The sequence below is a fragment of the Ooceraea biroi genome, chromosome 4 (assembly GCF_003672135.1).
Source record: "Ooceraea biroi isolate clonal line C1 chromosome 4, Obir_v5.4, whole genome shotgun sequence".
Taxonomy (NCBI): Eukaryota; Metazoa; Arthropoda; class Insecta; order Hymenoptera; family Formicidae; genus Ooceraea; species Ooceraea biroi.
In genome coordinates this window covers 2842018-2862560 of record NC_039509.1, presented here as the reverse complement: position 1 = coordinate 2862560, position 20543 = coordinate 2842018, and the positions used below count along the sequence as shown (strand labels likewise).

Here is a 20543-nt window from a genome sequence, read left to right as displayed (position 1 = left end):
GCCACTGGCATTCGCGAAAATGCGACGCAAACGCGACGATAGGAGTCACTCGCGTACGAGTGTGCGAGCACGAGCGAGCTGAAGTTTATTGGAAAAGCGGCGATCAAAGACGAAGCACGCAACACAGTTGTGTTCTTATCGTAAGCGAATTTACAAGCAAATTTAAGCGTATAATTACCTGCTAACGTAATTACAAATACATACTTCCTACACTTTGAAATAACAAATAATTCGTAGTAACGTAAAAAAGAAGAAAACGAAAAGTCATTGACGTAAAGTGGCTCGATGTTTTCTTCTGAGGTCAGCGAAAGCTAGATGTTCATCTAATGTCTAATCAGATTGGGAAAAGTTACCATTGTTATCTTGCGACAATGATACGTGCGTGAACAGTGCAGAGATGCGCAACTAGGCCATGGAAGATATCATCGGTATACCCTCGTAGACAGGTATACCCGATAAAATCCGACAATGCTCGACATTCGATCCTGCGTCGACGACGAATTCGGTTTTTGCCTGTTAACCGAACTCGCTCCTCGTCCCCGCGCCCTTCACCATCGGCCCTTCCGCTGCATTAGTCAACCACCCGGCGAAACTCGAGAATAGATCGATCTTCGCTCCTCGACGTCGAGTCGAATTTAATGCTTGTAAAATTCCGTCGCTCCGCCACTTGCGACGCGTTACTGCCCGTATTGATAGACAGATAGACGTTTGCGCGCACGATTGCGCGCGCGAGAAAGAGAGACAGAGAGAACGAGTGAGCGCACGATGCACTTGACCCTCGCGCGCGCAAAACGCGACCGGATAAATCGATTTTGGTGCTTCGACTTGGCTCACCCGGTGTACATTTATAATGCTCGACCTCGCAGAATCGCCCGCAGCAATGCACGTATACCCCGAAGCCGGCAGGGGCGTTAACGCGCTGGACGTTTCTCATTGGCCTTTCAATTTCGCCTCGCTTTCCTCCGCGCATCCTCCGAAGAACAAAAAACAAAAGAGGACAGGAAGGAACGAAAATACGCACGCACATGAGCACGTATGCAGTATGGTTTTGGATAGGAAATGCAGAAGCATTTGTCAAGATGAATATGTCATGAACAAACGCAGAAACCGATTTTATCTCAATATTCATGTATTCGCGATATAAGTGATTTTAGTTTCAAATTGATTGATTACATTTCTCAACAATTTTCCTAATAAATTCGATAAAATATATCGATATTTTGTTCAAATATGAAATATCCAATTTTGTCTTTAAATTGTGTTTCCAAGTACATGCATTTTAGTAGTAGGTCACAGCTCTGATTTCACGAACGACTGTCAAAGATAAAATATATTTAAATTATCTCCTGAGTATCATTTAAACGAGACTTGATGTAGTTAGAAAATCATGTTATTCAATAAAATCGGTTTAAATAACCTCACTAGAACCAGAGTTATTTTTGAACTTTAATGTAGAACAAGATATGCATTTTACATTTTCCAGCTGTTTTTTAAGATTCACATGTGTAATGTGAAATATAATACATTTTCTTTGAACTAATATCGTACAACGATAAAGTGTAGAAATTATTTTGACTATTAAAAATTTACATTATTAATCAAACTAACAATAAAACTTTTTTAAAAACTTCAGTAAAAATAAATCAATATTTGATCACTAGATTTCTACGGAGATAAATATAAGAAACGGGAGAAAATTGCCTCAGAGCGAATATAAAGAGTCAATACCACAGTAGACTAATTTCATCCTTTTCCTAATCACACGAATTTTCATCGTGAGCTATTAATAGAATCTTAACACACGCACGACAAAATGTAAGTATAAATATTTCGCTCACTTCTCCGTCAACTGTATATCTCATAAAATAGACATGTTAGGAATAGATCATGCACGAGTAAAAATAAGCATCGTGCGACAGTAAACGGGTTATATTGATCTAATATATATATACAGTGACTACTATAGCCGCGTGGATATAAAAAAGTACATCGGAAGTTGTCGACCTGCATGAAGCAACTTGCGTTCAATGGACATGAAACACGCCAACTTTCAATGAAACGCGCGATCTCACTGAAGCATGCGAAGGCTCTAAGGTTTAATCGATAATTCAATAAGTATCAGGAATTAAGAATAATTGTGATTTTCCGCGCGTATCTAACCGAATCTAATACACGGCAAATTAAAACCGAGCAAAACCATTGCCGAAGAACGCAAACTACAAGAACGGTTGCGCAATGCACTCGCAAATGAAACTCGATCTTCATGCACAAGTAGGCGTTACTATCCGCGGAATGTTTCAGCATGGAAGCACGGTCGTCTCCCATCCGGAACAAGGACATTCACGGTAATATCTCGGATGAGATTAAATGGAGCTTGCATTCTTTGAGGATACCGTTTTCAGAACGAAAATATGTCCTTACTAACGAAACGCGACGCCCGCGATAAACGTAACTGCGCATGGTATTTTCGTATACTCGGACCGTGAAATCGCGATATGTACTCCCGTTTACCCGAAAGCTCTCTAATTATCGTGCGCCAGAGTTTTAGCGTCATTTTCACGGAACGCCTATGCATATTCATAATCTCCGTGATAACATAGCACTCTCGATTAACGCGCAAAAAATTATTTTCGGCCGCGCCGGGGTAAAGCCGCCGGACAAAACCCGGCGAGATTTGTCGCATCCGCAAATCTGCGTGCATCCAAAATGCATGGCGCGGGAATATTGCGCGATAGACTCCCGCGCGCGCTCTCGGGGAATGCTTGCACGAAAAAGTTACCACCGCCGCCGATTTCCGGGTATTAAGTCCTCTTTTATGTCGTTGTTTATGCCTGGCACCGATTGCAAACGCGCAGCGGTCATCGTGGGGAGCTTTATAGTAATATTACGATATTATCTCACGGCGCAAGTAGCTTTTGCCTCTCATGCTCCGCTGCAACGCCGCGTCGCAATTCTCGTGTACATATTTAAAGAGCGCCTTACTGTCTCCCCGCGGTTCTTACGATTACGGAACAAAGAAGATACTCGCGCCAGGTATCCGCCTACGAAGTCAAGCGGCTCGGATATACACGAGCTCGCTCGTAAAGTAGCGTGCTTCGCGCGCGGCGTTTCTAAACCGACCGGAGCTGGCGCGCGCAAGCCTGTGATCCAAGGGTCCAGCGTGATAAAAGATAATTACGCGGAAGAGATGCGGCAAGAGAGAAAGAACAAAAGTGTATGGTACTGACTTACATTGGATTGGTGGAGTTCCAGTAGATGTCCGGCAGGCGGGAACAGGTGGCCTCCCGAGGGAAGGCCTCCATCACGGCCAGCAGCAGGAGAAATAGGATGAACCACGGCATGACGTCGAGCTGAATCTTGAGGCCGTTTGCGTACCGCTTCCACGAGAAAAACGTGTGTCCTGTCGGTCACCTGCGTTGCAAGACGGATTATGATTAATGGACTGATCATTCACGATAGCTTCCACGGACGTGTTCGTAAGAAATAACGCATTATTATTTATAGCCACGCGCGCACGCGAGACTCACATATTCGAGGTTTGCGTAAATTTTCTCTCATTTAACTATAACGCCTAGCACGATGTAACTACTTTAGGCTGGCAGAGTCGATAGACGCATTTAATATATGCATCACTGTGGTAGAAATTTTTTTTCCCATGGAAAACCGACGTTCTTTCGATGCAGATACGAAATAAGTACTTTGCTTAAATAAAGCTGTAAGCTGTATGTGTAATTAGAATCCGAGAATTCGAGCTAATTAACGATTCAAGGAAGATTATTTCTCGACTATTCAGGAGCGTAGGAGATTCTAGTGCTGGCAATAAAAGAAGAGTAAAAGCTACGTGGACTTGTACGTAACGAAGAATCCTGGACTTAATTTCTACTATCGTACGCTCGTCCCTTTTAGGGGAGTGTTAACCTCCGCTTAGCAATGCGTATTGCATAGAGCAAATGGACAAAAGCGAGATCTTATCCATGCCAGCTGTAGCTTCCTAGATTTTCCATCGCACGCGCTCTGATAAATCATACATTATCCCGTAATATCCCAGCTGTTCGAATAGCGCACCTTCATCGATAGCAGAAGACGGTAGAAATATCGTTAAGACGACCTTTCATGCGTAAAAAGGCAACAATAAGGGGAGGAGGATACACCCGAGAGACTGACTAGATTATAGAATGAATAGAAAATAAGTCCAGAATAAAGGGGCTCTCTCTCAAAAGTACACGAACGAGAGGCCACCTTGCACGTGCACGGTACAATGCATTATCTATCTGGTAATTATATATAATCTAGGCTTATCCTTTTGCATTGTTACGGGAATGCACAGATGTCGGAGAGAATAATGAATACATAAGCGTCATTCGAATTAGAAGCTGCAGAAAGCACGCGTGCGGTAGGATAGAATGATAGATGACGATCACATGGCTATCGGATATGTTCAGCGCAGTCACGTCTTCGACGTCTTGCGGAAAGAGAATCTTAATGGATTTATCGATTGCACAACGCGGAAGTGAAACCGCCGATGCGGGAGAAAAGAATGAAGAGGATGGAGAGACAGCGCCGTCAAGTTTCATAGGAGGAGTGCGTAAAAGCCGTCTGCGATACTCTGCAATTGTCGATATACCGTATAATATATACGAAGTGGAATCACCAGCCTGAGCCAAGGCAGCCGGCAGCAACGAACCCGGCGTTGCGGGTGTTGCGATGCAGTTATTGCAGTCACGTCTGGTCTAGCCACGACAGTTCGCGGTAAAACAGCCAACTGTCACCGCGCGGCCTTTCCTTCTTTTTTACATTAACCGCGCTCAATTTAGTCCCCGCCCACCTGTCCTTTCTGCCCCATATCCTCGGGGTAAAAAGTGTCGGTACTGCGAGATCGCCGCCCACGAATGAGCAATTCGAAAAAACTGAATATCGATGTAATATCGATCCTCAATCTCATGGGAGATATAAACTGTTTCGCAGCATCGGGATGACAACAAATTAACAGATCTTTTTACACTTCCTGCATTCATATAATTTATATTTTATATGCTAATGTATTTTAAAAATAAAACGGTTATTTTATTATCATATTAATGTACCGTCAGAAGCGAACAATTCATATGAAATTTACATTTTCCCATAGTCGTTGTGCATTCTCGGTGTGCTACATAAAGTTCCTACTAAAGTTTATAACAAAATATGCAACAATAATTCAGCAGGAAAGCACACGAAACAGCAAAACTATCCTTTATTGTACGCGCGAGCAACCTGAGGAATGAGTTCTAGACCTCCTCCAAGGAGAGAGGCTATGCAGCGCGAAGCAACGTGCCTTGTCCTTCGCTGCATAGCAAGGAGCCCCCCATGGAGCCAATCTTGTTTTATACAGAGTCACCTGCTTTCAGGGCCGTAGCTCGGCGTGCGATCTCGGAAGCGACGCAAAACGTGTTCACGCGAAAGACGCGTTTACGAGGCGAGGCGGAAGAGAACGAGAGTGAAACGTGCGGCGCACGGTATGTCCGTGTGGTGGCAGCCGGAATAAAGCATAAAACGGTGTATATCCGCTGAAGAAGAGGGCCATTAAAGGGCCACCGAGCTGTTGGATAGCTCGCTGTCCTGTCAGCAACGGAGCAGGTTGATCCTCTCATCTCCTTTCTGCTCGATTCTCGCTCGTTTCGTCCCTTTCCCTTTCTCTCTTTCTCTCTCTTTCTAACCGGCACTTCCCTCTCGACACAACCTCCTTTCCGTTCTCACCGTTTTGCTTCTACTCGTACCCTTCCTATTTTCCCTTCGACGACCGTACCGTACTCGCCACGAAGCAGCACGCTCGGCGAGTTTCGACTTCGCGTCAATTTGCTGCGTCGCTTGGCAAAACCGTGGATCCCCCGCAGCGACGCGAATTTGTGTTTTAATTGAAACCGAAAGTCATCCGTTAAAGCGCGAACGACAGGATGGCCAAACGTGATAAATCGCCCCGGAACGTTTCCGGAATTCGTCATTACAAATCGTCGTGATTGCCGTTCGAGAAAAAGAAATATCACGGTGTGTAATCATTCTTTCTTATGTCTCACTACCAATATATGAAGATTCGTGAAGAGAGTCAATCTGATGTAGGAGATTACTTGCGGATCATGCGAGTATTTCATTCATACCGGATTCACACTGATAACATACCGGAGATCTTGGCGAGATTATATATACTTTCGTTGGAAACCTGTATTTCGCAATTAAGTGTCTCAGGCTTTAATTAAGTCACACTTGTAATTGCACACGCTGGGCCGGAAAGCCTATCTCTAAGTTTTTTGATTCAATGATAATTATAAGCAGACGCAAAAATCAAGACCCTACTTGGTCACTCACGTTAGTATAATTTTCCAATTAGAAAACGTATTACTCTTATAAAATATAAATATTATTTTAAATTATATGAATAAGTGATAGAGAATACTCTAAAAAACTTTAAACATAAAAGAAATATAAATATAAAAGTTCAAACATGAGACGATTGAAAAATTATATCTTGATGCAAAGAAATTAATTCTCCCATTTTTTTACGATATAATTCAGTATTGAAGTAAAATGTATAAATCAAATCACGTTATTGAAGTTAATAGAAAGATGAGATAATATGTTTAACTTGACAACACAATTATAAATATGTATATCATTTTATTTAATTATTGCGCACACATATTTAGCGATAATTATTGTATGTAATGTAAATCTATATGCACATAATATCAAAGAAATAAATCCTTTAATAGCAATAGCTAATACTTTTGCTACTTTACCACAAAATGCGACAAAATGCTCCAAGTTAGGCAATAACCGCGAACTGTGCAAATTTATTGCTCTCATAACAGGCGCGAGATTATCCCGCAAACTACGAAGCTTGTTTCGTTCGAAAGTTTCAATCCCGACGTGTTGCCGAAAATATAGCTTAATGAATGGCAACGTGCGATTTGTTATGAATGAAACCAAGTGTAAACATACTCGCCGGCTGCGTGCACGTGTACGCTAACGCGTAACGCACAGCTCGTCACGGTCGCGTGAATTGCATTAAGCCAATGTTGAACTTGTGCTGCGAGAGTTTGTCGAGGCTGCTAATTAGTTATTGGATACAAAATTTTGATAGCGTGCACATTTTTGTGCGTGTTAACTTCCCCGCGATTTTAACGTGCCTCTAATTATGTCGTCATTCTCTCATTAACGTGTCACACAAACTCGGTTAAAACTGCACAACATAATTACAGCAGTACGATGTTGTGAAATGCATGTAACTTTTGAGAATCGCCAAAGTCGAGTGCGCGCACGCGAACGTTAACACTCGATAAGCCGCTAAAAAATGGAGTCAGAAATTTTGGGAGCATGAAAAATACAGAAAAAACTATCCAAGATAAAACAATAGTTTCACGGCTTAGCGAACGGTTCGCGGATTCTGTACGCGCGAGCTGTCCTCAGACTCGCCGAATATACTTCCAACCGCAGCAACGCACAGACAAAGTGATAAAACTACAAATTTCAATCACAAACATCAGCGATCACGAAACGTTACGGCATACAAAATTAACAAATTCCGAATTACGCTTTGAAGCGAAGAATGTGTGTCGAAAGCTCGCTTATTTAATTAATGCAATTGTTCTTGAATTTTTCTTGACAAATTTGGTACGTACTTCGATCTACCATGCATACATAACGTCAACTAAAATAAAAAAAATCCCGACGATTAATTTCAAACAAGGAACTGCATCATTTCCGGAAATCCGGAAAATAATTTCTAGCTGAAGGGAAATTGGGCGATCGCAGGTCCCTTGTACGTGGCTTCGGGTAAACGTACACAGCTGCATACTTACTTGTTCCGAGTGACCGAGGAGGCAGCGTCTGCACCTTCGTCACGTGAGCACCGGCCCGGGGCTTGACTTTCCCGAGACGAGCGAACGAACGTACGGAGGCTGCCGGCGCGACGCGACCGCGTCCGATCCGAAATAAATCGTGAGCAGGACCGGCGAAAGAGCGATCGCGCGTTTACGCTTACGTGCTCGGAAAACAGCGGTGTTTTTCCGGCGATGATGCGATACTCGCGCCGGTACTCGCGGATGATCACGGATGCGTCAGTGCTGTCGCGCGCGAATCACGTCCCGCTCGTGAGCAGGTGTGAACGCACTCCGGGAACTCCGATTCACCGAATTGACCGCGCGCGCGATCGATCGACGGATGCACGTCGATCGTCAGCCTGTGAACGCACGGGGGAACGCGCACGCGGGCACACAATAACGCGTATATATGTATGTATCACTGTATGCGAGATGACCGTTGGAGCGGTTCACGTTCGCGAGGGCGAAACCGGCCGACTGAAGTGCTCGTCTAATCGAGATCGTCACGGCGCTGTCGTTACGGAATGCGAGATCGATATATATATATATATATCGCGGCAGCCTCACTTTACGCGACACAACAATGGAGGCGTAAGGACGATGCACACAACGATGCAATGCCTTCCTTCCGCTCGCACTGATCTGTCGTTCCTCCGTTCTTCTTCCGTCACTCGCGAGAAAAGAACACTGATCGAATGTTAAATACACGACATGCGAGAATGTCACGTAAGATCGACGGCACACTCGCGACTAATTCACTTACCTCCCGCGCACAGTGTATCGCAACTTCGCGTATCCTTTCCGGTAGCGGTTCTCACTTGTGCGTCCCTCGATCGTCAATCCCCGTGCCGCTCCGATTGTTTTCCGAGAGAGAACACACCAGCGGCAACCTCGACCGGGATGCGCGATTATTCTCGCCTTCGCGAGCAAAGTAAGCGACTTCCTTCCGACACCGCCGTGGTCAGTCGGAAGTTAGCCGCGGTTCCTCGTCGTCCCAGTTCGTCGTTAGCCGTGACGTTAGCCGCAAGTGGGACTGGCGAATCAGCTTTCAGCAAATCAAAGTTGGCGGTTGCTTCCTCGCGCGCGATGGAGCAGGCCTGTTTCTCAATTCGTCTCCGTAAATCGCGTGCGATCGCGAGAGCAACGGCGACGAGCGAGCGAGTCGGTGCGGTTTTCGGTACGCTCGTCGCGCCAAGTGCACGTACGTGCGTACCAAGTGCAGCGGGAACACTCGCAGCTGCGATGAGATGGTTGGCCCGAACCTGTGCGCACTTAACGGCGAGCTTCGCGGGAGCCCGAAACAATAGCGCTCCGAATTTCGGCGAATTCAGCGATACGTCGAGGTACGACGCGCGCGCGCGCGCGCACACACGCGAGAATTCGGCCGCTGCGAATTGGGCGGTAGAGCCAGCTAGCTGACGCGACACTTGATCACTCCGAAAGTGCAACGGGGATGCGTTCCACTTTCTCGTCGCGGTACACCGATTCTCGAAGCAGGATCCTCGACAGGTGCTCGCGACACGAAAATCTTCGCGCACACACACAGATATCACCGCACGCGCGAAAAACGCGTAAGAGCGATTCTCACAGGACAATTTCTTTCACTCCTCGTGTTTCTCTCCCGTTCTTCCCTTCGTCCTCCTCGGTGTCTCGCCGTAGGCTCTCCGATATATTGTTCCAGTCAATCCTCGTGCTCCGACCTTGACGATATATCAGGACGAATCGAGCGTGGGTCGACGATATCCTGAGGCGCGGGATACGAGTCACTTTTTATCACTGTCAACAATTTCGTTTTGCTTCCACCACCTCGTCGTCAGCACCTCTTTTACTCTCTCTCTCTCTCTCCTTCTCTTTCTCTCTTGCTATCCTTCCCTACCGATTTCTTTCTCACTTGTTCTGTCAATGCATTCCCCACTATCTCTCACACTTTCTTCCTCTTTCTCTTTCCTCTTTCCGCTATCGAAAACACGCGAGACTTGCACCGCGGCGGGCACTGCAGCCGATCCGATCGCGACCGAAGCTGACCGAAGCGCGAACCGAGCGCTTCGTTCGACTCGACCGAAGACCGAACGCGCGAATGTCACGACGAGCGAACTTACAACCCCGCGGAATTCCCTCTCGGCGAGCGAGCGAGCGCGATCGTAAACTCCTCTCCCGCGTAACTTACTCTCCTCGCTCAGCCGCTACACCGATCGCGTGTTGCTCCCTTATCTCTCTCTCTTTCGTTTCTTCCTTTTCGTACCGCGAGAATCGCGTGGGTTCCCTCAATCGCGGTCCCGTTCCGTGGCTGCTCGCTCGTCCGTTGGCGGGCTTCGAATGACGAGCTGCGATCGCTCCCCACGCAACGCTCCGGCTCTCTCACTCCTTCTCCCTCGTGCCTCGCGCGTTCTCTCCCTCGATCGCGCCGGCTTGTTCGCTCTCCGTCGAGCCCCTCGTCGCGTCTTCCTCGCGCCCGCGCGGTCTCGCTCGCCGGTGCACTCGTGCCGTCTCGCTCCTCATCGGGTGGTGTGCGCGAGGGAGAAAGGAATCGGCGCGCGATAGTGCTTGCCGTGGCGCCGAGCAGAGAGAGCAACGGAGAAAGGGACGAAGGGTGAGAGAGAAAGAGAGAAAGTGTACTACGTGCGCAAGCGCCAAGAACGTATATACTTACCGGTGCTATCTGCGAGGCGGTAAAAGCACCCCCCGCGAGCGTAGACTTCCGCGAGGGGAAGGAAGAAGAGCGAGAGCGAGCCGAGTCGAGCGTACCGGCCTCTTCACCTCCTCCGCCGGTGCACCGCCGTTGCACCCTCGGCGCAGGGGGTGCTCGACTGCCTAACGCGTGAAACACACGTATGCACACGAAAGACCTTCTGTCTGGCGCGCTATCTTCTCCAGATGAATGCGAGAAAAATATTTTTAACGGCGGCACCCGGCCATCTCATTAAAGTGCACCCGGATGCGAGCAGGGGGGCAGGAAGTTGAGGAAACTCGCGAGAGGTGCTACCGCGCGTATGTACGCGTACACGCCCGGCACGCAACTAAGAGCCGCGCTTTTCGCGGCTCCGTCCGGAATGTCTTCGCCGTTCGTGCGAAACTACGCGTACGTAAGGAAATCTGCGGTAGTCTTACCAATTATGAGGCGCGTCTTTCTCGTTTCGTGCCTCGTAAATTCAAGAAATACGTCCTTTACGTAACCGACTGTCAAAATGCCTCAGTCAACAAAGAAAGATCCTCCGCAACTACAACGAGGCTGCAGCGAAAAGTCTCATTTAGTGTTAAAATTTACTGCTCTTCTGTATATCCGGTTAAAGTGTATCATTCCATTACATACAAACATCCGAAGAGGAAAACAGTTTCCGATCGATATCGACGCTTTTGAGAATTGTAGTCATTTATTTAAAAACTTTCTCGTACAAGTGTACTATATAACAGATCGATGTGTGAAACGTACTTTTGTCAACAGTACACTTTGGAGAGTACTTTGGACGGGATGCTTTCGTTAAAAGCATGCGAAAAAGTTTATAATTAATCTTACTAGCATTTAATAAATAATAAAATTGCAATAAATGGAATGGCATAAATAATTAAAATGAATTGGGATGTTATTGTAATTTCTATTTTACACTCAACTTTTTAAATTCTACTATTTTTATATAAATTATACTAAATAAATTATGCTGTTTTAATGCAATGCTGATACATGTTTGAAAAGATCTGTGCATACTAATTTATAGCCTAACGAAACATTTGTTAGAGGTAGAATTACTTTCTGTCGCAATAATCCAACAGAGATTCTCGTTATCGCGAGCTAACGGCATCTTAAAGCGTAACTGTAAGTCACTTAATTCCTCGCGGGTTTTATCTCGTTGATTAGTGGGCCAAACAACGTGCGGAATAAGGAAAAATGAAGAAACGCGATAACTGAACAAAAAACTTTTCGTGTGAGTACGTGATTTGGATAGTAAAATCTGCATGGGAGGTGCAAGACGCACCGGCAAGGATCTCGGCGCGGGTAACTTGGTCGCCTGCAGCTATTAAAGTCCTCTTATCTAAAAACTCCTTTAAACGCTAGCGCTGTAGTCCTGTAACGCTAAAAAGAGAAGCCCATGCCGCAGGCTACAGGAATCGGCTCACTTTGGGTTCCCCGGAAAGATCATATCTTGCTCCTACTTATCGACTCTGTTGAATCTTTAAGTGCTCTTTAGATACAATTTTCCGACAGTTCAGAGCCTCGTCGATGTATAAAAAAGATTTTGCAACCCATTTTTTATTCATTTTCAACTCAACTACGCAGCAGTTTCCCGTTGCGGTGTGCTTGTGGTGCATCTCGTGCGATAATCGATCGATACCGCCCATTTCTCCTGCGAGAACAGTGAATTTGTTAGCACATTTATTGAAATTTGTTTATGAAGCCATTGGTAACGTAATTACGCTCACATTTTAACGCGACGGCGCGAACCACTACAGTAATTTTATCGCTACATTTTCATAGTTTAATTTCCGAGCACTGTGCAATGCAGGCGATGCGGATATTTTGGTACTAAACATCCGGACGTACTTAATAGCAAATGCGTAATTTCACCTTGTGTATTTGCGTGAACAATATATTTAAAAGCAATATATAATGCTGCCGTATTTGCAATAAAATACCGCATTAAACATATTTGCACATTAAATTGACAATTGCTAAATGTCATATCATATTAAATAATTGATTGTTTTATAACATTTTTTGGTATTATGTGTAATATAAATATGTAACATGTAACTATGATATAACACATAGGACTTTTTAAAATTTTACATGCAAATTGAAAAAACAACTAATGTATTTTTACGGTTTAATGTCGCGTTTACAGATATTCACATTCCAGAGATGTTAAGAAAATTATGTTAAATTATGTTAAGAAAAAAAGTCAAAAATACTGTACGCTGATTTTATTCTATTTCGATGAATGTAACATACAGATTCAGATTCAGATATATACTTTAAAATTCTCACAGCATAATGTTAATTAGAATACTAATTTATTTCTTTATAGCGAATGCTAGTGTTCAAGGTTTTTTTATTTTCATTTAATGCACATAACATGAATGTCTAATTTCTAATAATTTACAATTGATCTATCTCATTTAAAATAATTTGGCTCGATGAATAATATTAGTTGCTCCCATCAAGTTATTAATGTGCGTAGAGCTCAACGACAAAGTTGATGCCGTATCTCCTCTTACTCCTGAACTTGATAGTGACGTTGCTGTAGCCAGGTCCACCTCGCAAGATACTGGCATAAGCGCCATTGCCATTAGTCATCTTATCCAGCGCCTTAACCATAGTGATGTTTTCCGATCGAGAAACATTGAATGTCTTCGTATAAGTGACTATAATGTGAGATGGGTTCTTCTGGACGTTCTGCCTAAGCACGAGCCTGTCACCAGACCTCCTGTTGCCGACGATCAGGTGGTGCGATTTGTTGACGGCGGCGGCATGATTATCGATAGTGCCACTAGCAGGTACAGCGTTGATGGTCAGTAGAACGGCGACCAGGAAGGCCAGTCCGATCACGTATTTCTGTGCCGACATTTTGGCTTATTTTACTCGAAAACAATCACTGCAGGAAGACTCGAGTTGCTCTGTCGGCACGACAGGCAACCAGTGCTTAAATACATGTAATCATCGTTTATCTCTCATCTTATCATGATTAATGCGCTGATTTAATTTGAAAGCGATATGTAATACCGCTGTATTTGCGATAAAATTCGTGATAAATTAAACACATTTACGCAATAAATTGATAACGATTGTTATATGTATCATATTAGAAAATTGAATTCGTTTTATAGCATTTTTTTGGTATGTGTAATATAAATATATAGGAAAATAACTTGTAGATTTTTTAAAACTTGACACGTGTAAATCGAAAAGTCTTGTTAAAGAAACAGTCGATGCATTTTACAGAAATTTCGTGTTAACAAATTCTGAAGATTATGTTCGGAAAAAAAGTCAAAAGTATTATTTTGCAAAAAAATTGATTTTATTCTTTTCCAATAAATGTATGCAATAGCTCACTTATGTTTTTTAAGATTTTTACAGATATAATGTTAATAAAAATACTAATGTATTTTCTCATAGCGAATGCAAGCGTTCAAAGTGTTTTATTTTTATTTAACACGTAACACGTCTAATTTATAATAATTTATAATTGATATATCTTCTTTAAGATGATTCGACTCAATGAAATTTTTAGCATTTTTTATCTTCTAAAGTCAACGAGGCAATCTTGAATCACTCAAGTAAGTTGGCAAACTGCGATCGATAGAAACGACATGTTGACGATCGCAACTTTTTGCCGGGCGCTCTAAATAATGAAAGTCCACCCATTCTCGACGAACGCCGAGGAGACAGGGCAGAATTGCGTGCTACCTCGTTTCAGTCGTGTTCGCTTTCGTTTGTTCGCGACCTGTCTTCAAAAGACAACCGTCCTCGTCCGTGTATTGAACTTCTTCCTGCGATTAAATATTTAATATGTGGATCGATACCGTTCCGTATATCTACAGTCTACGCGACACGGGCTATCCGGCTGCTCTATGCGAGGCTTCTCCACTAACCAGTCCGAGAAATTACAGGCCGACCCTTCGTCTTCCTCATACGCAAACACACTCACGTATGTCGGATGTCATTCCCAATCTGCTTCGCTGTCTCTTTGGAGATGAGGCAAAACTTTCTCTGCGCATTGATACGATATTAATAAAAATACGTAATTTATATATATATATATATATATATATATATATATATACACACACACATATACAAAACCTTGTAAGAGCTATGTGAGTCAAAAAACATCGTTTTTTCGCCAGGATGTAAGCGCGAAAAATTTAAAGAAAGAAAGAAATAATAATGCAGTAAGAGTTTTGCATAAAGTAAAATTAAATGTTTTACTATATTCTTGCAAATCTCGTTTATACTGTTTTGATTAACATTTTTTTACAATATGGCATAGTGAAATTGTAATATGTTGTTCTTCCTCATATTTTCATCAAGCTAAGTGGTAAAGATACAAATATTAGAACATTTATCGCACGTATGTAATTTTGCCATTTACTCTTTCTATTGATAATTATTTCCTAGTCTATTCCCCTCGAATCGATACCATAAGTCACTCAAATGTCAGGGGATAGTAGTGTTCATTGACGTGAAACTCGCATACCCCTTGACGACGATTATTTTCTCCCATAGTTCACGTACCTACGTGTCTCAAATGTGCGTTAGCACTTTGCGTCGTTTTGCCTTTCCTAGTCGCATACGATATGTCACGCCATTTTCTCGAACGCAACGTACGTTGCAATTCAGCGCTGACGGTAATGTCATGTTACCACGAAGGAAGTAAAAATCTTCATGGGCTCCATGTCGCACACGGTGGGTTGATACGTGCAGGATGAACTATAAGAAAAACTGGAAATTACCTAGAAGAACGATCGTTTAAGCATAATGGCAATAATAAAAGAGAAAATCACTGCGACGGCAAAGTTAAGGGTACAAAATATGAGCCCTTATGCTAAAAGTGCCTTAAGCCAGAGTTTGAGATTCTCGTTAAAATAGATACATCGCATCCTTTCGTAGCCATATCTCAGATTCTCATGTCAGCTCATTATATTTCAAAATTGGATTGATACTTTTTAAGAAATGGACGGCTCGTATAACTCGTTCAAAGATAACTGGATCGATGATAATGGCGTTATTAAGGACAAATCTTGCTTTAACGATTTGACGATTCCATTCGTATCTTTGCATTATGCATCACTCGAGGATAAAGATATGACAAGTACATGAATTTTGTAAATTGTAAATTGATCTCTATCGCTCGAAATTTACTTTAGCTCCTATATTCGAGGATGGTGAATTATATGTGCCCTATAGATTTCTATGACTACTATATACTTCTCTCTCACTTTGCGAGCTAGTGTTATAGTCGTAACTATAAACGAAAATGAAATTCGCTCAATAAAGTGCGACTGTGTTGCTGCCGCGCTCGTACATATGTATGAGTACATACAAATGTACGGTTAGAATAAAAAGATTTTTCAGAGACGAGACTGAGTGGTACTCCCGGGTGTTAAAGTATCCCGGGCTTTTAAACTGGTTGCCCTAGTTCCCCGTCCCGCCCCTTGTGAATGTTTGATGTTGAAAAATTCGCGTACTCTCGGAACGCTGATCTTCTTTTAATTCTTCTTCCCAGTACCTTTCCGCTTATCTGCTACGAACGTATCTCTAGTCTAGAGAAAAATCGTTGTGCTTAATAACATCTTAAGCAATTATTCGGCAAACATAATACCGACAAATTATCCACTCACATCCCTATAGATGAAATTTTAACGTTGGCAGTTACACTAATTATAATCGTAAATATCTATAAATAAAATATTTCGTAAGAAACAAGCAATATAGTTCACCGTTCTAAATGCGTTGAAAAAAAATGTATTCAGTATCGATTTTCCGTCTTTATGACTGATTAATGTACTACTTTTACGGACAGAGAAAGAACGAGATTAATTCCCTTGACGCACCGAGGCACGGAATTAGCAATTTGCAGCGAGATGTTGCGATTAGACGTTGCCGTTAAGGAATCCACCATCAAAGGGTATTAGTCAATCGCGCTTCCTATATAAGCAGACGGAGATTACTCAGTCGATGTGTAGTTCATACCGGTTAACGAGCTGACCGCACAGGACACCCACGGTTGAGCCACATGCCAACCCTACTGACGTTCGGACTCTGATCTTGCATTTGTGGCCAATCAGCAGCTTTGATATCAAAGGTCCTTGAAGTGGTAGAATGGCAACCTAAACGTTCACAAGAATTCCAACATAATTATTTTGCATCTTAATCAAAATTGCTCGTTTCTTGTACGTATGTCCCGTATATCTTCCATCATAAGCGCCCAAATGCAATAATGAAGTATATCTGAATAGTTATGACGTTACGCTTCTCCAATAAGAAACTGGACACAGTGTGAACGAAAAAAGGATATCGCGTGTGAAAGTTTATGATAAAAAGAATAATTGCGATAATCATAGTACACACGAACTCGCAATAATTCACGTTTTGTATGCTATGTAACAATGCATTTCACAAAGGAAGGAGCGTATGGCTTGTCAGCGGAATGCATTTAACTCTGACACGCACAGCGCTTTAAACTCATCAGCTTTTACATGGGATTTCAAATGACTCGCAGGAGGTTTCAAACGAAAAACGCAAGTCAGTTGGTCAATCCATTAGAACCATTTCGTTCGAGAGTTGCTGCGTAATGCTTGCGATTCGACTGACTTGCATTACACATGCACTGCCTCAAGAAGCATATGCCGCCAACTTATGACATTCCTTCTCTTCCCATTACTGAAATCCGTCGTTTGCCATCGTGTCTTGCCATCTTTTAAGATACACAATTCCGTTACATTATACGAATGAGAAAAGGACATATATAAATCTATATCTTTATGTAGTAGACATCAAAGCTATCATTCTACGTAATGTGGCAATTCCATTAGCGCAAATCAGACATTTCTCTTCGCAGCAAGCGAGAAATCGAGTAACAAATGCGAACGACAATGTACAATGATCATTGTTAGCATTTTACATCGTATTTTTTTTTATTTTTTAATAATCCTAGAGTCATGGCAGTGCAGTACACTTTTGGAAAACGCGTTTGCCGTATCCCTTTGTTGTTACGTGTATACCAACGCTCAGTTTGAACGAACCCCAAGTGCCGAACGGGGGTGTGGGATGTTGTTGCGTTGTTTGACGACTACAGAATCTAAAGCGCGCGCTCGCGAGTCGTAACTACGGCGTTCCGTTTAAAATTGCCCGATAATGGCCACTGTGGTTTCGGATTGACGGGCGGCTCTTTTGTAGCGCTATGCTCATGCAAACACGCTTTCATTCGTTCTCGCCCGATCCCTGTCATCGGGTTGTCCATCCAACCCTGGGATTTTCGTGTACACCCGTGCTCGTCAGTCGCGCAACTTTATAAGCAATAACCGAACGCGTGCGCGACAGGTTTATGGCTTGCACGCCGCGGTCCTTACGCCCTTGCATTACGGCCGGCTGCCCAGGTGCAGTCAGGGCTTTTTATGCATACGTGTTTTACGAGACACGAGCTCTCCTTATCACGGCCAACGTGCAGATGGAAAAATAAAACGTAATTCCATGACGACGGTACGTGCGACTTTTAGAGAGATGTTCGTCGCTTATCGGATATACGACCTGTGTGGGTCAAGCGTTGCGGGTCCGCATCCTCTGAATTCTCGCATAAAACTTTAGTCAAGAATCTGCACGAGAGGATCCATACTCGATTTCAATGAAAACGACTCTTATGCAGAGAGCTTTACTTTTATATAACTTTATATAATCTCAGCGCTCACCTAAGTCGAGTCTCGCAACGCTGCTGCATTTACGTGTTTGTGCGAGAGATGTTAGTTTCAATTTATAAAGATTTGACGAGCGAGAGATACGCGTGCTATCTGGCTGCACGTGTATTGAAGTACTGCACGTGCGATGATGACTCAGTTTCTCGATCGACGTCGCGATAAAGGAAGATGCGACTCTACTCCAAGTGGAGCTCTAGAGCCGTCTATCGCGATCAGAATACGCGCGTACTTCGCATGAACGTCAAAGAACAAATATAACGCTCGTTTATAAGCACTCCTATTTTTATGCTATTTTACAACGGAAATAATACACTTTTTCTCTTATATACCGTCGCATATGTCACGATTCACAGAACAAACCGATTTTATAGCCCTCAAGCGCCTAGATATAGCATCTTAGACCTCGTTTTTACATTTACGTTCCCGACATAACGTTAATATGTACACGTGTGCTATGTTTGGAATCTGTTTCGCACTGGGAAAAGTTCGAAGTGTTGTAAACTTTTTCTAAAGTAGCTGTATGCGCAGACTTTGTATGGATTCCACGTACAAACGTGTCAATCTTGACACAAATGTCAAATATAGTATAATGTCACTCTCTCTATAAATACTATAGCATCAAGAATTATTCTCTTGGCGCTAGAAACGTATTATCGGTCATCATGATTAAATGTCAGTTACTCTTTAGGAAAAATTATTACCATTTACCTGTTATTGACAATACACATCACATACACGTATGTGTATAATACATATAACGTATATGTTTAAACAGCTTATCAGTATTTTCACAATATCATAGTTAAACACTTGACTACTGTTTGCAATGACATCAGCCTCTTTTATGCTCTTGGCAAATAAGATATTGAGACCTTAAGTAAAATCATGATTTACAAAATGTACGTGTAATTTAAAAAGATCGAAATTTATAAGAAATATTTAACAAATAGATTTTATAACTTACATTTTTAAATAATAAAATATTTTAATACTTAAGTATTTTTAATATTTAAATAATTATATATAAATAATTTTTAGATATTCTTTTCCATCATGCGTCCTGTCGTAAACACAAATACGTTGATGTTACGCGTACATCCTTGTCGCGATCTCAATTTTCACATATAAAAATTGCATATGCTTCTGTCTAGTCCACAAATATAATATAATATCTTTGCATAAGGCGCATTTTCTGTCTTCGTTCCTGACAGAACTAGGACAGCGTGACGGTACTCGACACAGCGAAGTGCTCTGTATGTCGAGTATCTGAAGTAGCCGATAAGTTCGCTTATACATCAAAAATGAAAGATCAAGAACGCGCCCGCTGCACCGCGTCGATTCTCCCTTCGATGAGATTCATTAAAACGTAATCAATGAAGAGACACCATGTAGAACCGCGAATTACGCTCCTCCCTTCCCCGCGTAGTTTTCAGGAGCGGAAACTGCGGACAAACTAGGTACTCCAACGTGGTTCCGCGAGCAACGCGACTGGAACGGGGAGGTAGAATAAGTAGGTTAACGAAATGGTCGTTCGCAAGCTTGAGATACCGCCACCAATTTCCAGTGGTCCTCAACTCGATTTGAAGTTCCTCCTAGTCAACGGGATACCCCGTGCTAGAATGCGCCACGAAGCGACAACAATTTTCCAGTCGGTTGTTCCTACTCCGTGCTGCCATGCATGCATGCGCAAAACGTACTTTGTACGTAAGCCTCGGAAATAGAAGATGTTCCTCGCCGCTTTCCCGTACCCCCGCGCAGTAGTCCCGAACAGTTCTTTGGAGACGATCTCCTCGAACTCCAGCCAAGCGGGGATTCCGTCTCAAGTCCCGAAGAAGCGGCAAGGAAAAAAGAGGGAATTATCGGGAGCCTCGAAGAGAGGCGGCCAATGCTTGATTAGCGCATACAAGAAAGACATTCCGCGAGTGGATTCTTCGCGATCCGTTTTTATTCTGGATCGCTGTCGCGTTTCGCTTCGCCCGCTAATTGCGTTATTATCGTCACTTCTTCCAGATTCCTTCCACCGCGCTCGCATCGTCATGCTTCTATTCATTTCATTTGATATCGCGTAATATCTGATAAAAATGCGAAAATATAATTAAAAACAGCAGATATAGTGATGAATTTCGAGTGTTTTTTAGTATAATATAGTAATATTTATTTTGTCCTTGCGGGGTACAAAAGGACCCCCGCTTCTTTTACAATTTTTCTGCTTTCCTCTTTCGAGGTTTGTTTTATTCATGTCATGTCAATATCTCAATTATATCATTCCATTTTATTTCG

At 43.0% G+C, this 20543-nt stretch overlaps 1 protein-coding gene and 1 long non-coding RNA gene across 4 annotated transcripts in view; both read right to left on the bottom strand.

Annotated features, from left to right (window-relative positions):
• Nucleotides 1–10297, bottom strand: part of LOC105282579 — a 201565-nt gene extending 191268 nt beyond the window's left edge. For all 3 annotated transcript variants that reach the window (XR_002193521.2, XR_002193522.2, XR_894512.3), the window contains exons 1-2: nucleotides 7836–10297; nucleotides 3232–3411 (exon numbers count right to left, since the gene is read on the bottom strand). This is a non-coding gene — a long non-coding RNA (uncharacterized LOC105282579). The remainder of the gene's footprint in view (nucleotides 1–3231; nucleotides 3412–7835) is intronic.
• A 2365-nt stretch (nucleotides 10298–12662) lies between these two features.
• LOC105282587 (probable salivary secreted peptide) lies at nucleotides 12663–13462 on the bottom strand. Its single transcript, XM_011344644.1, has one exon. It carries the CDS (start codon nucleotides 13414–13416, stop codon nucleotides 13018–13020), a length of 399 nt encoding a protein of 132 aa, XP_011342946.1. The 5' UTR covers nucleotides 13417–13462; the 3' UTR covers nucleotides 12663–13017.
• Between the last annotated feature and the right edge of the window lie 7081 nt (nucleotides 13463–20543).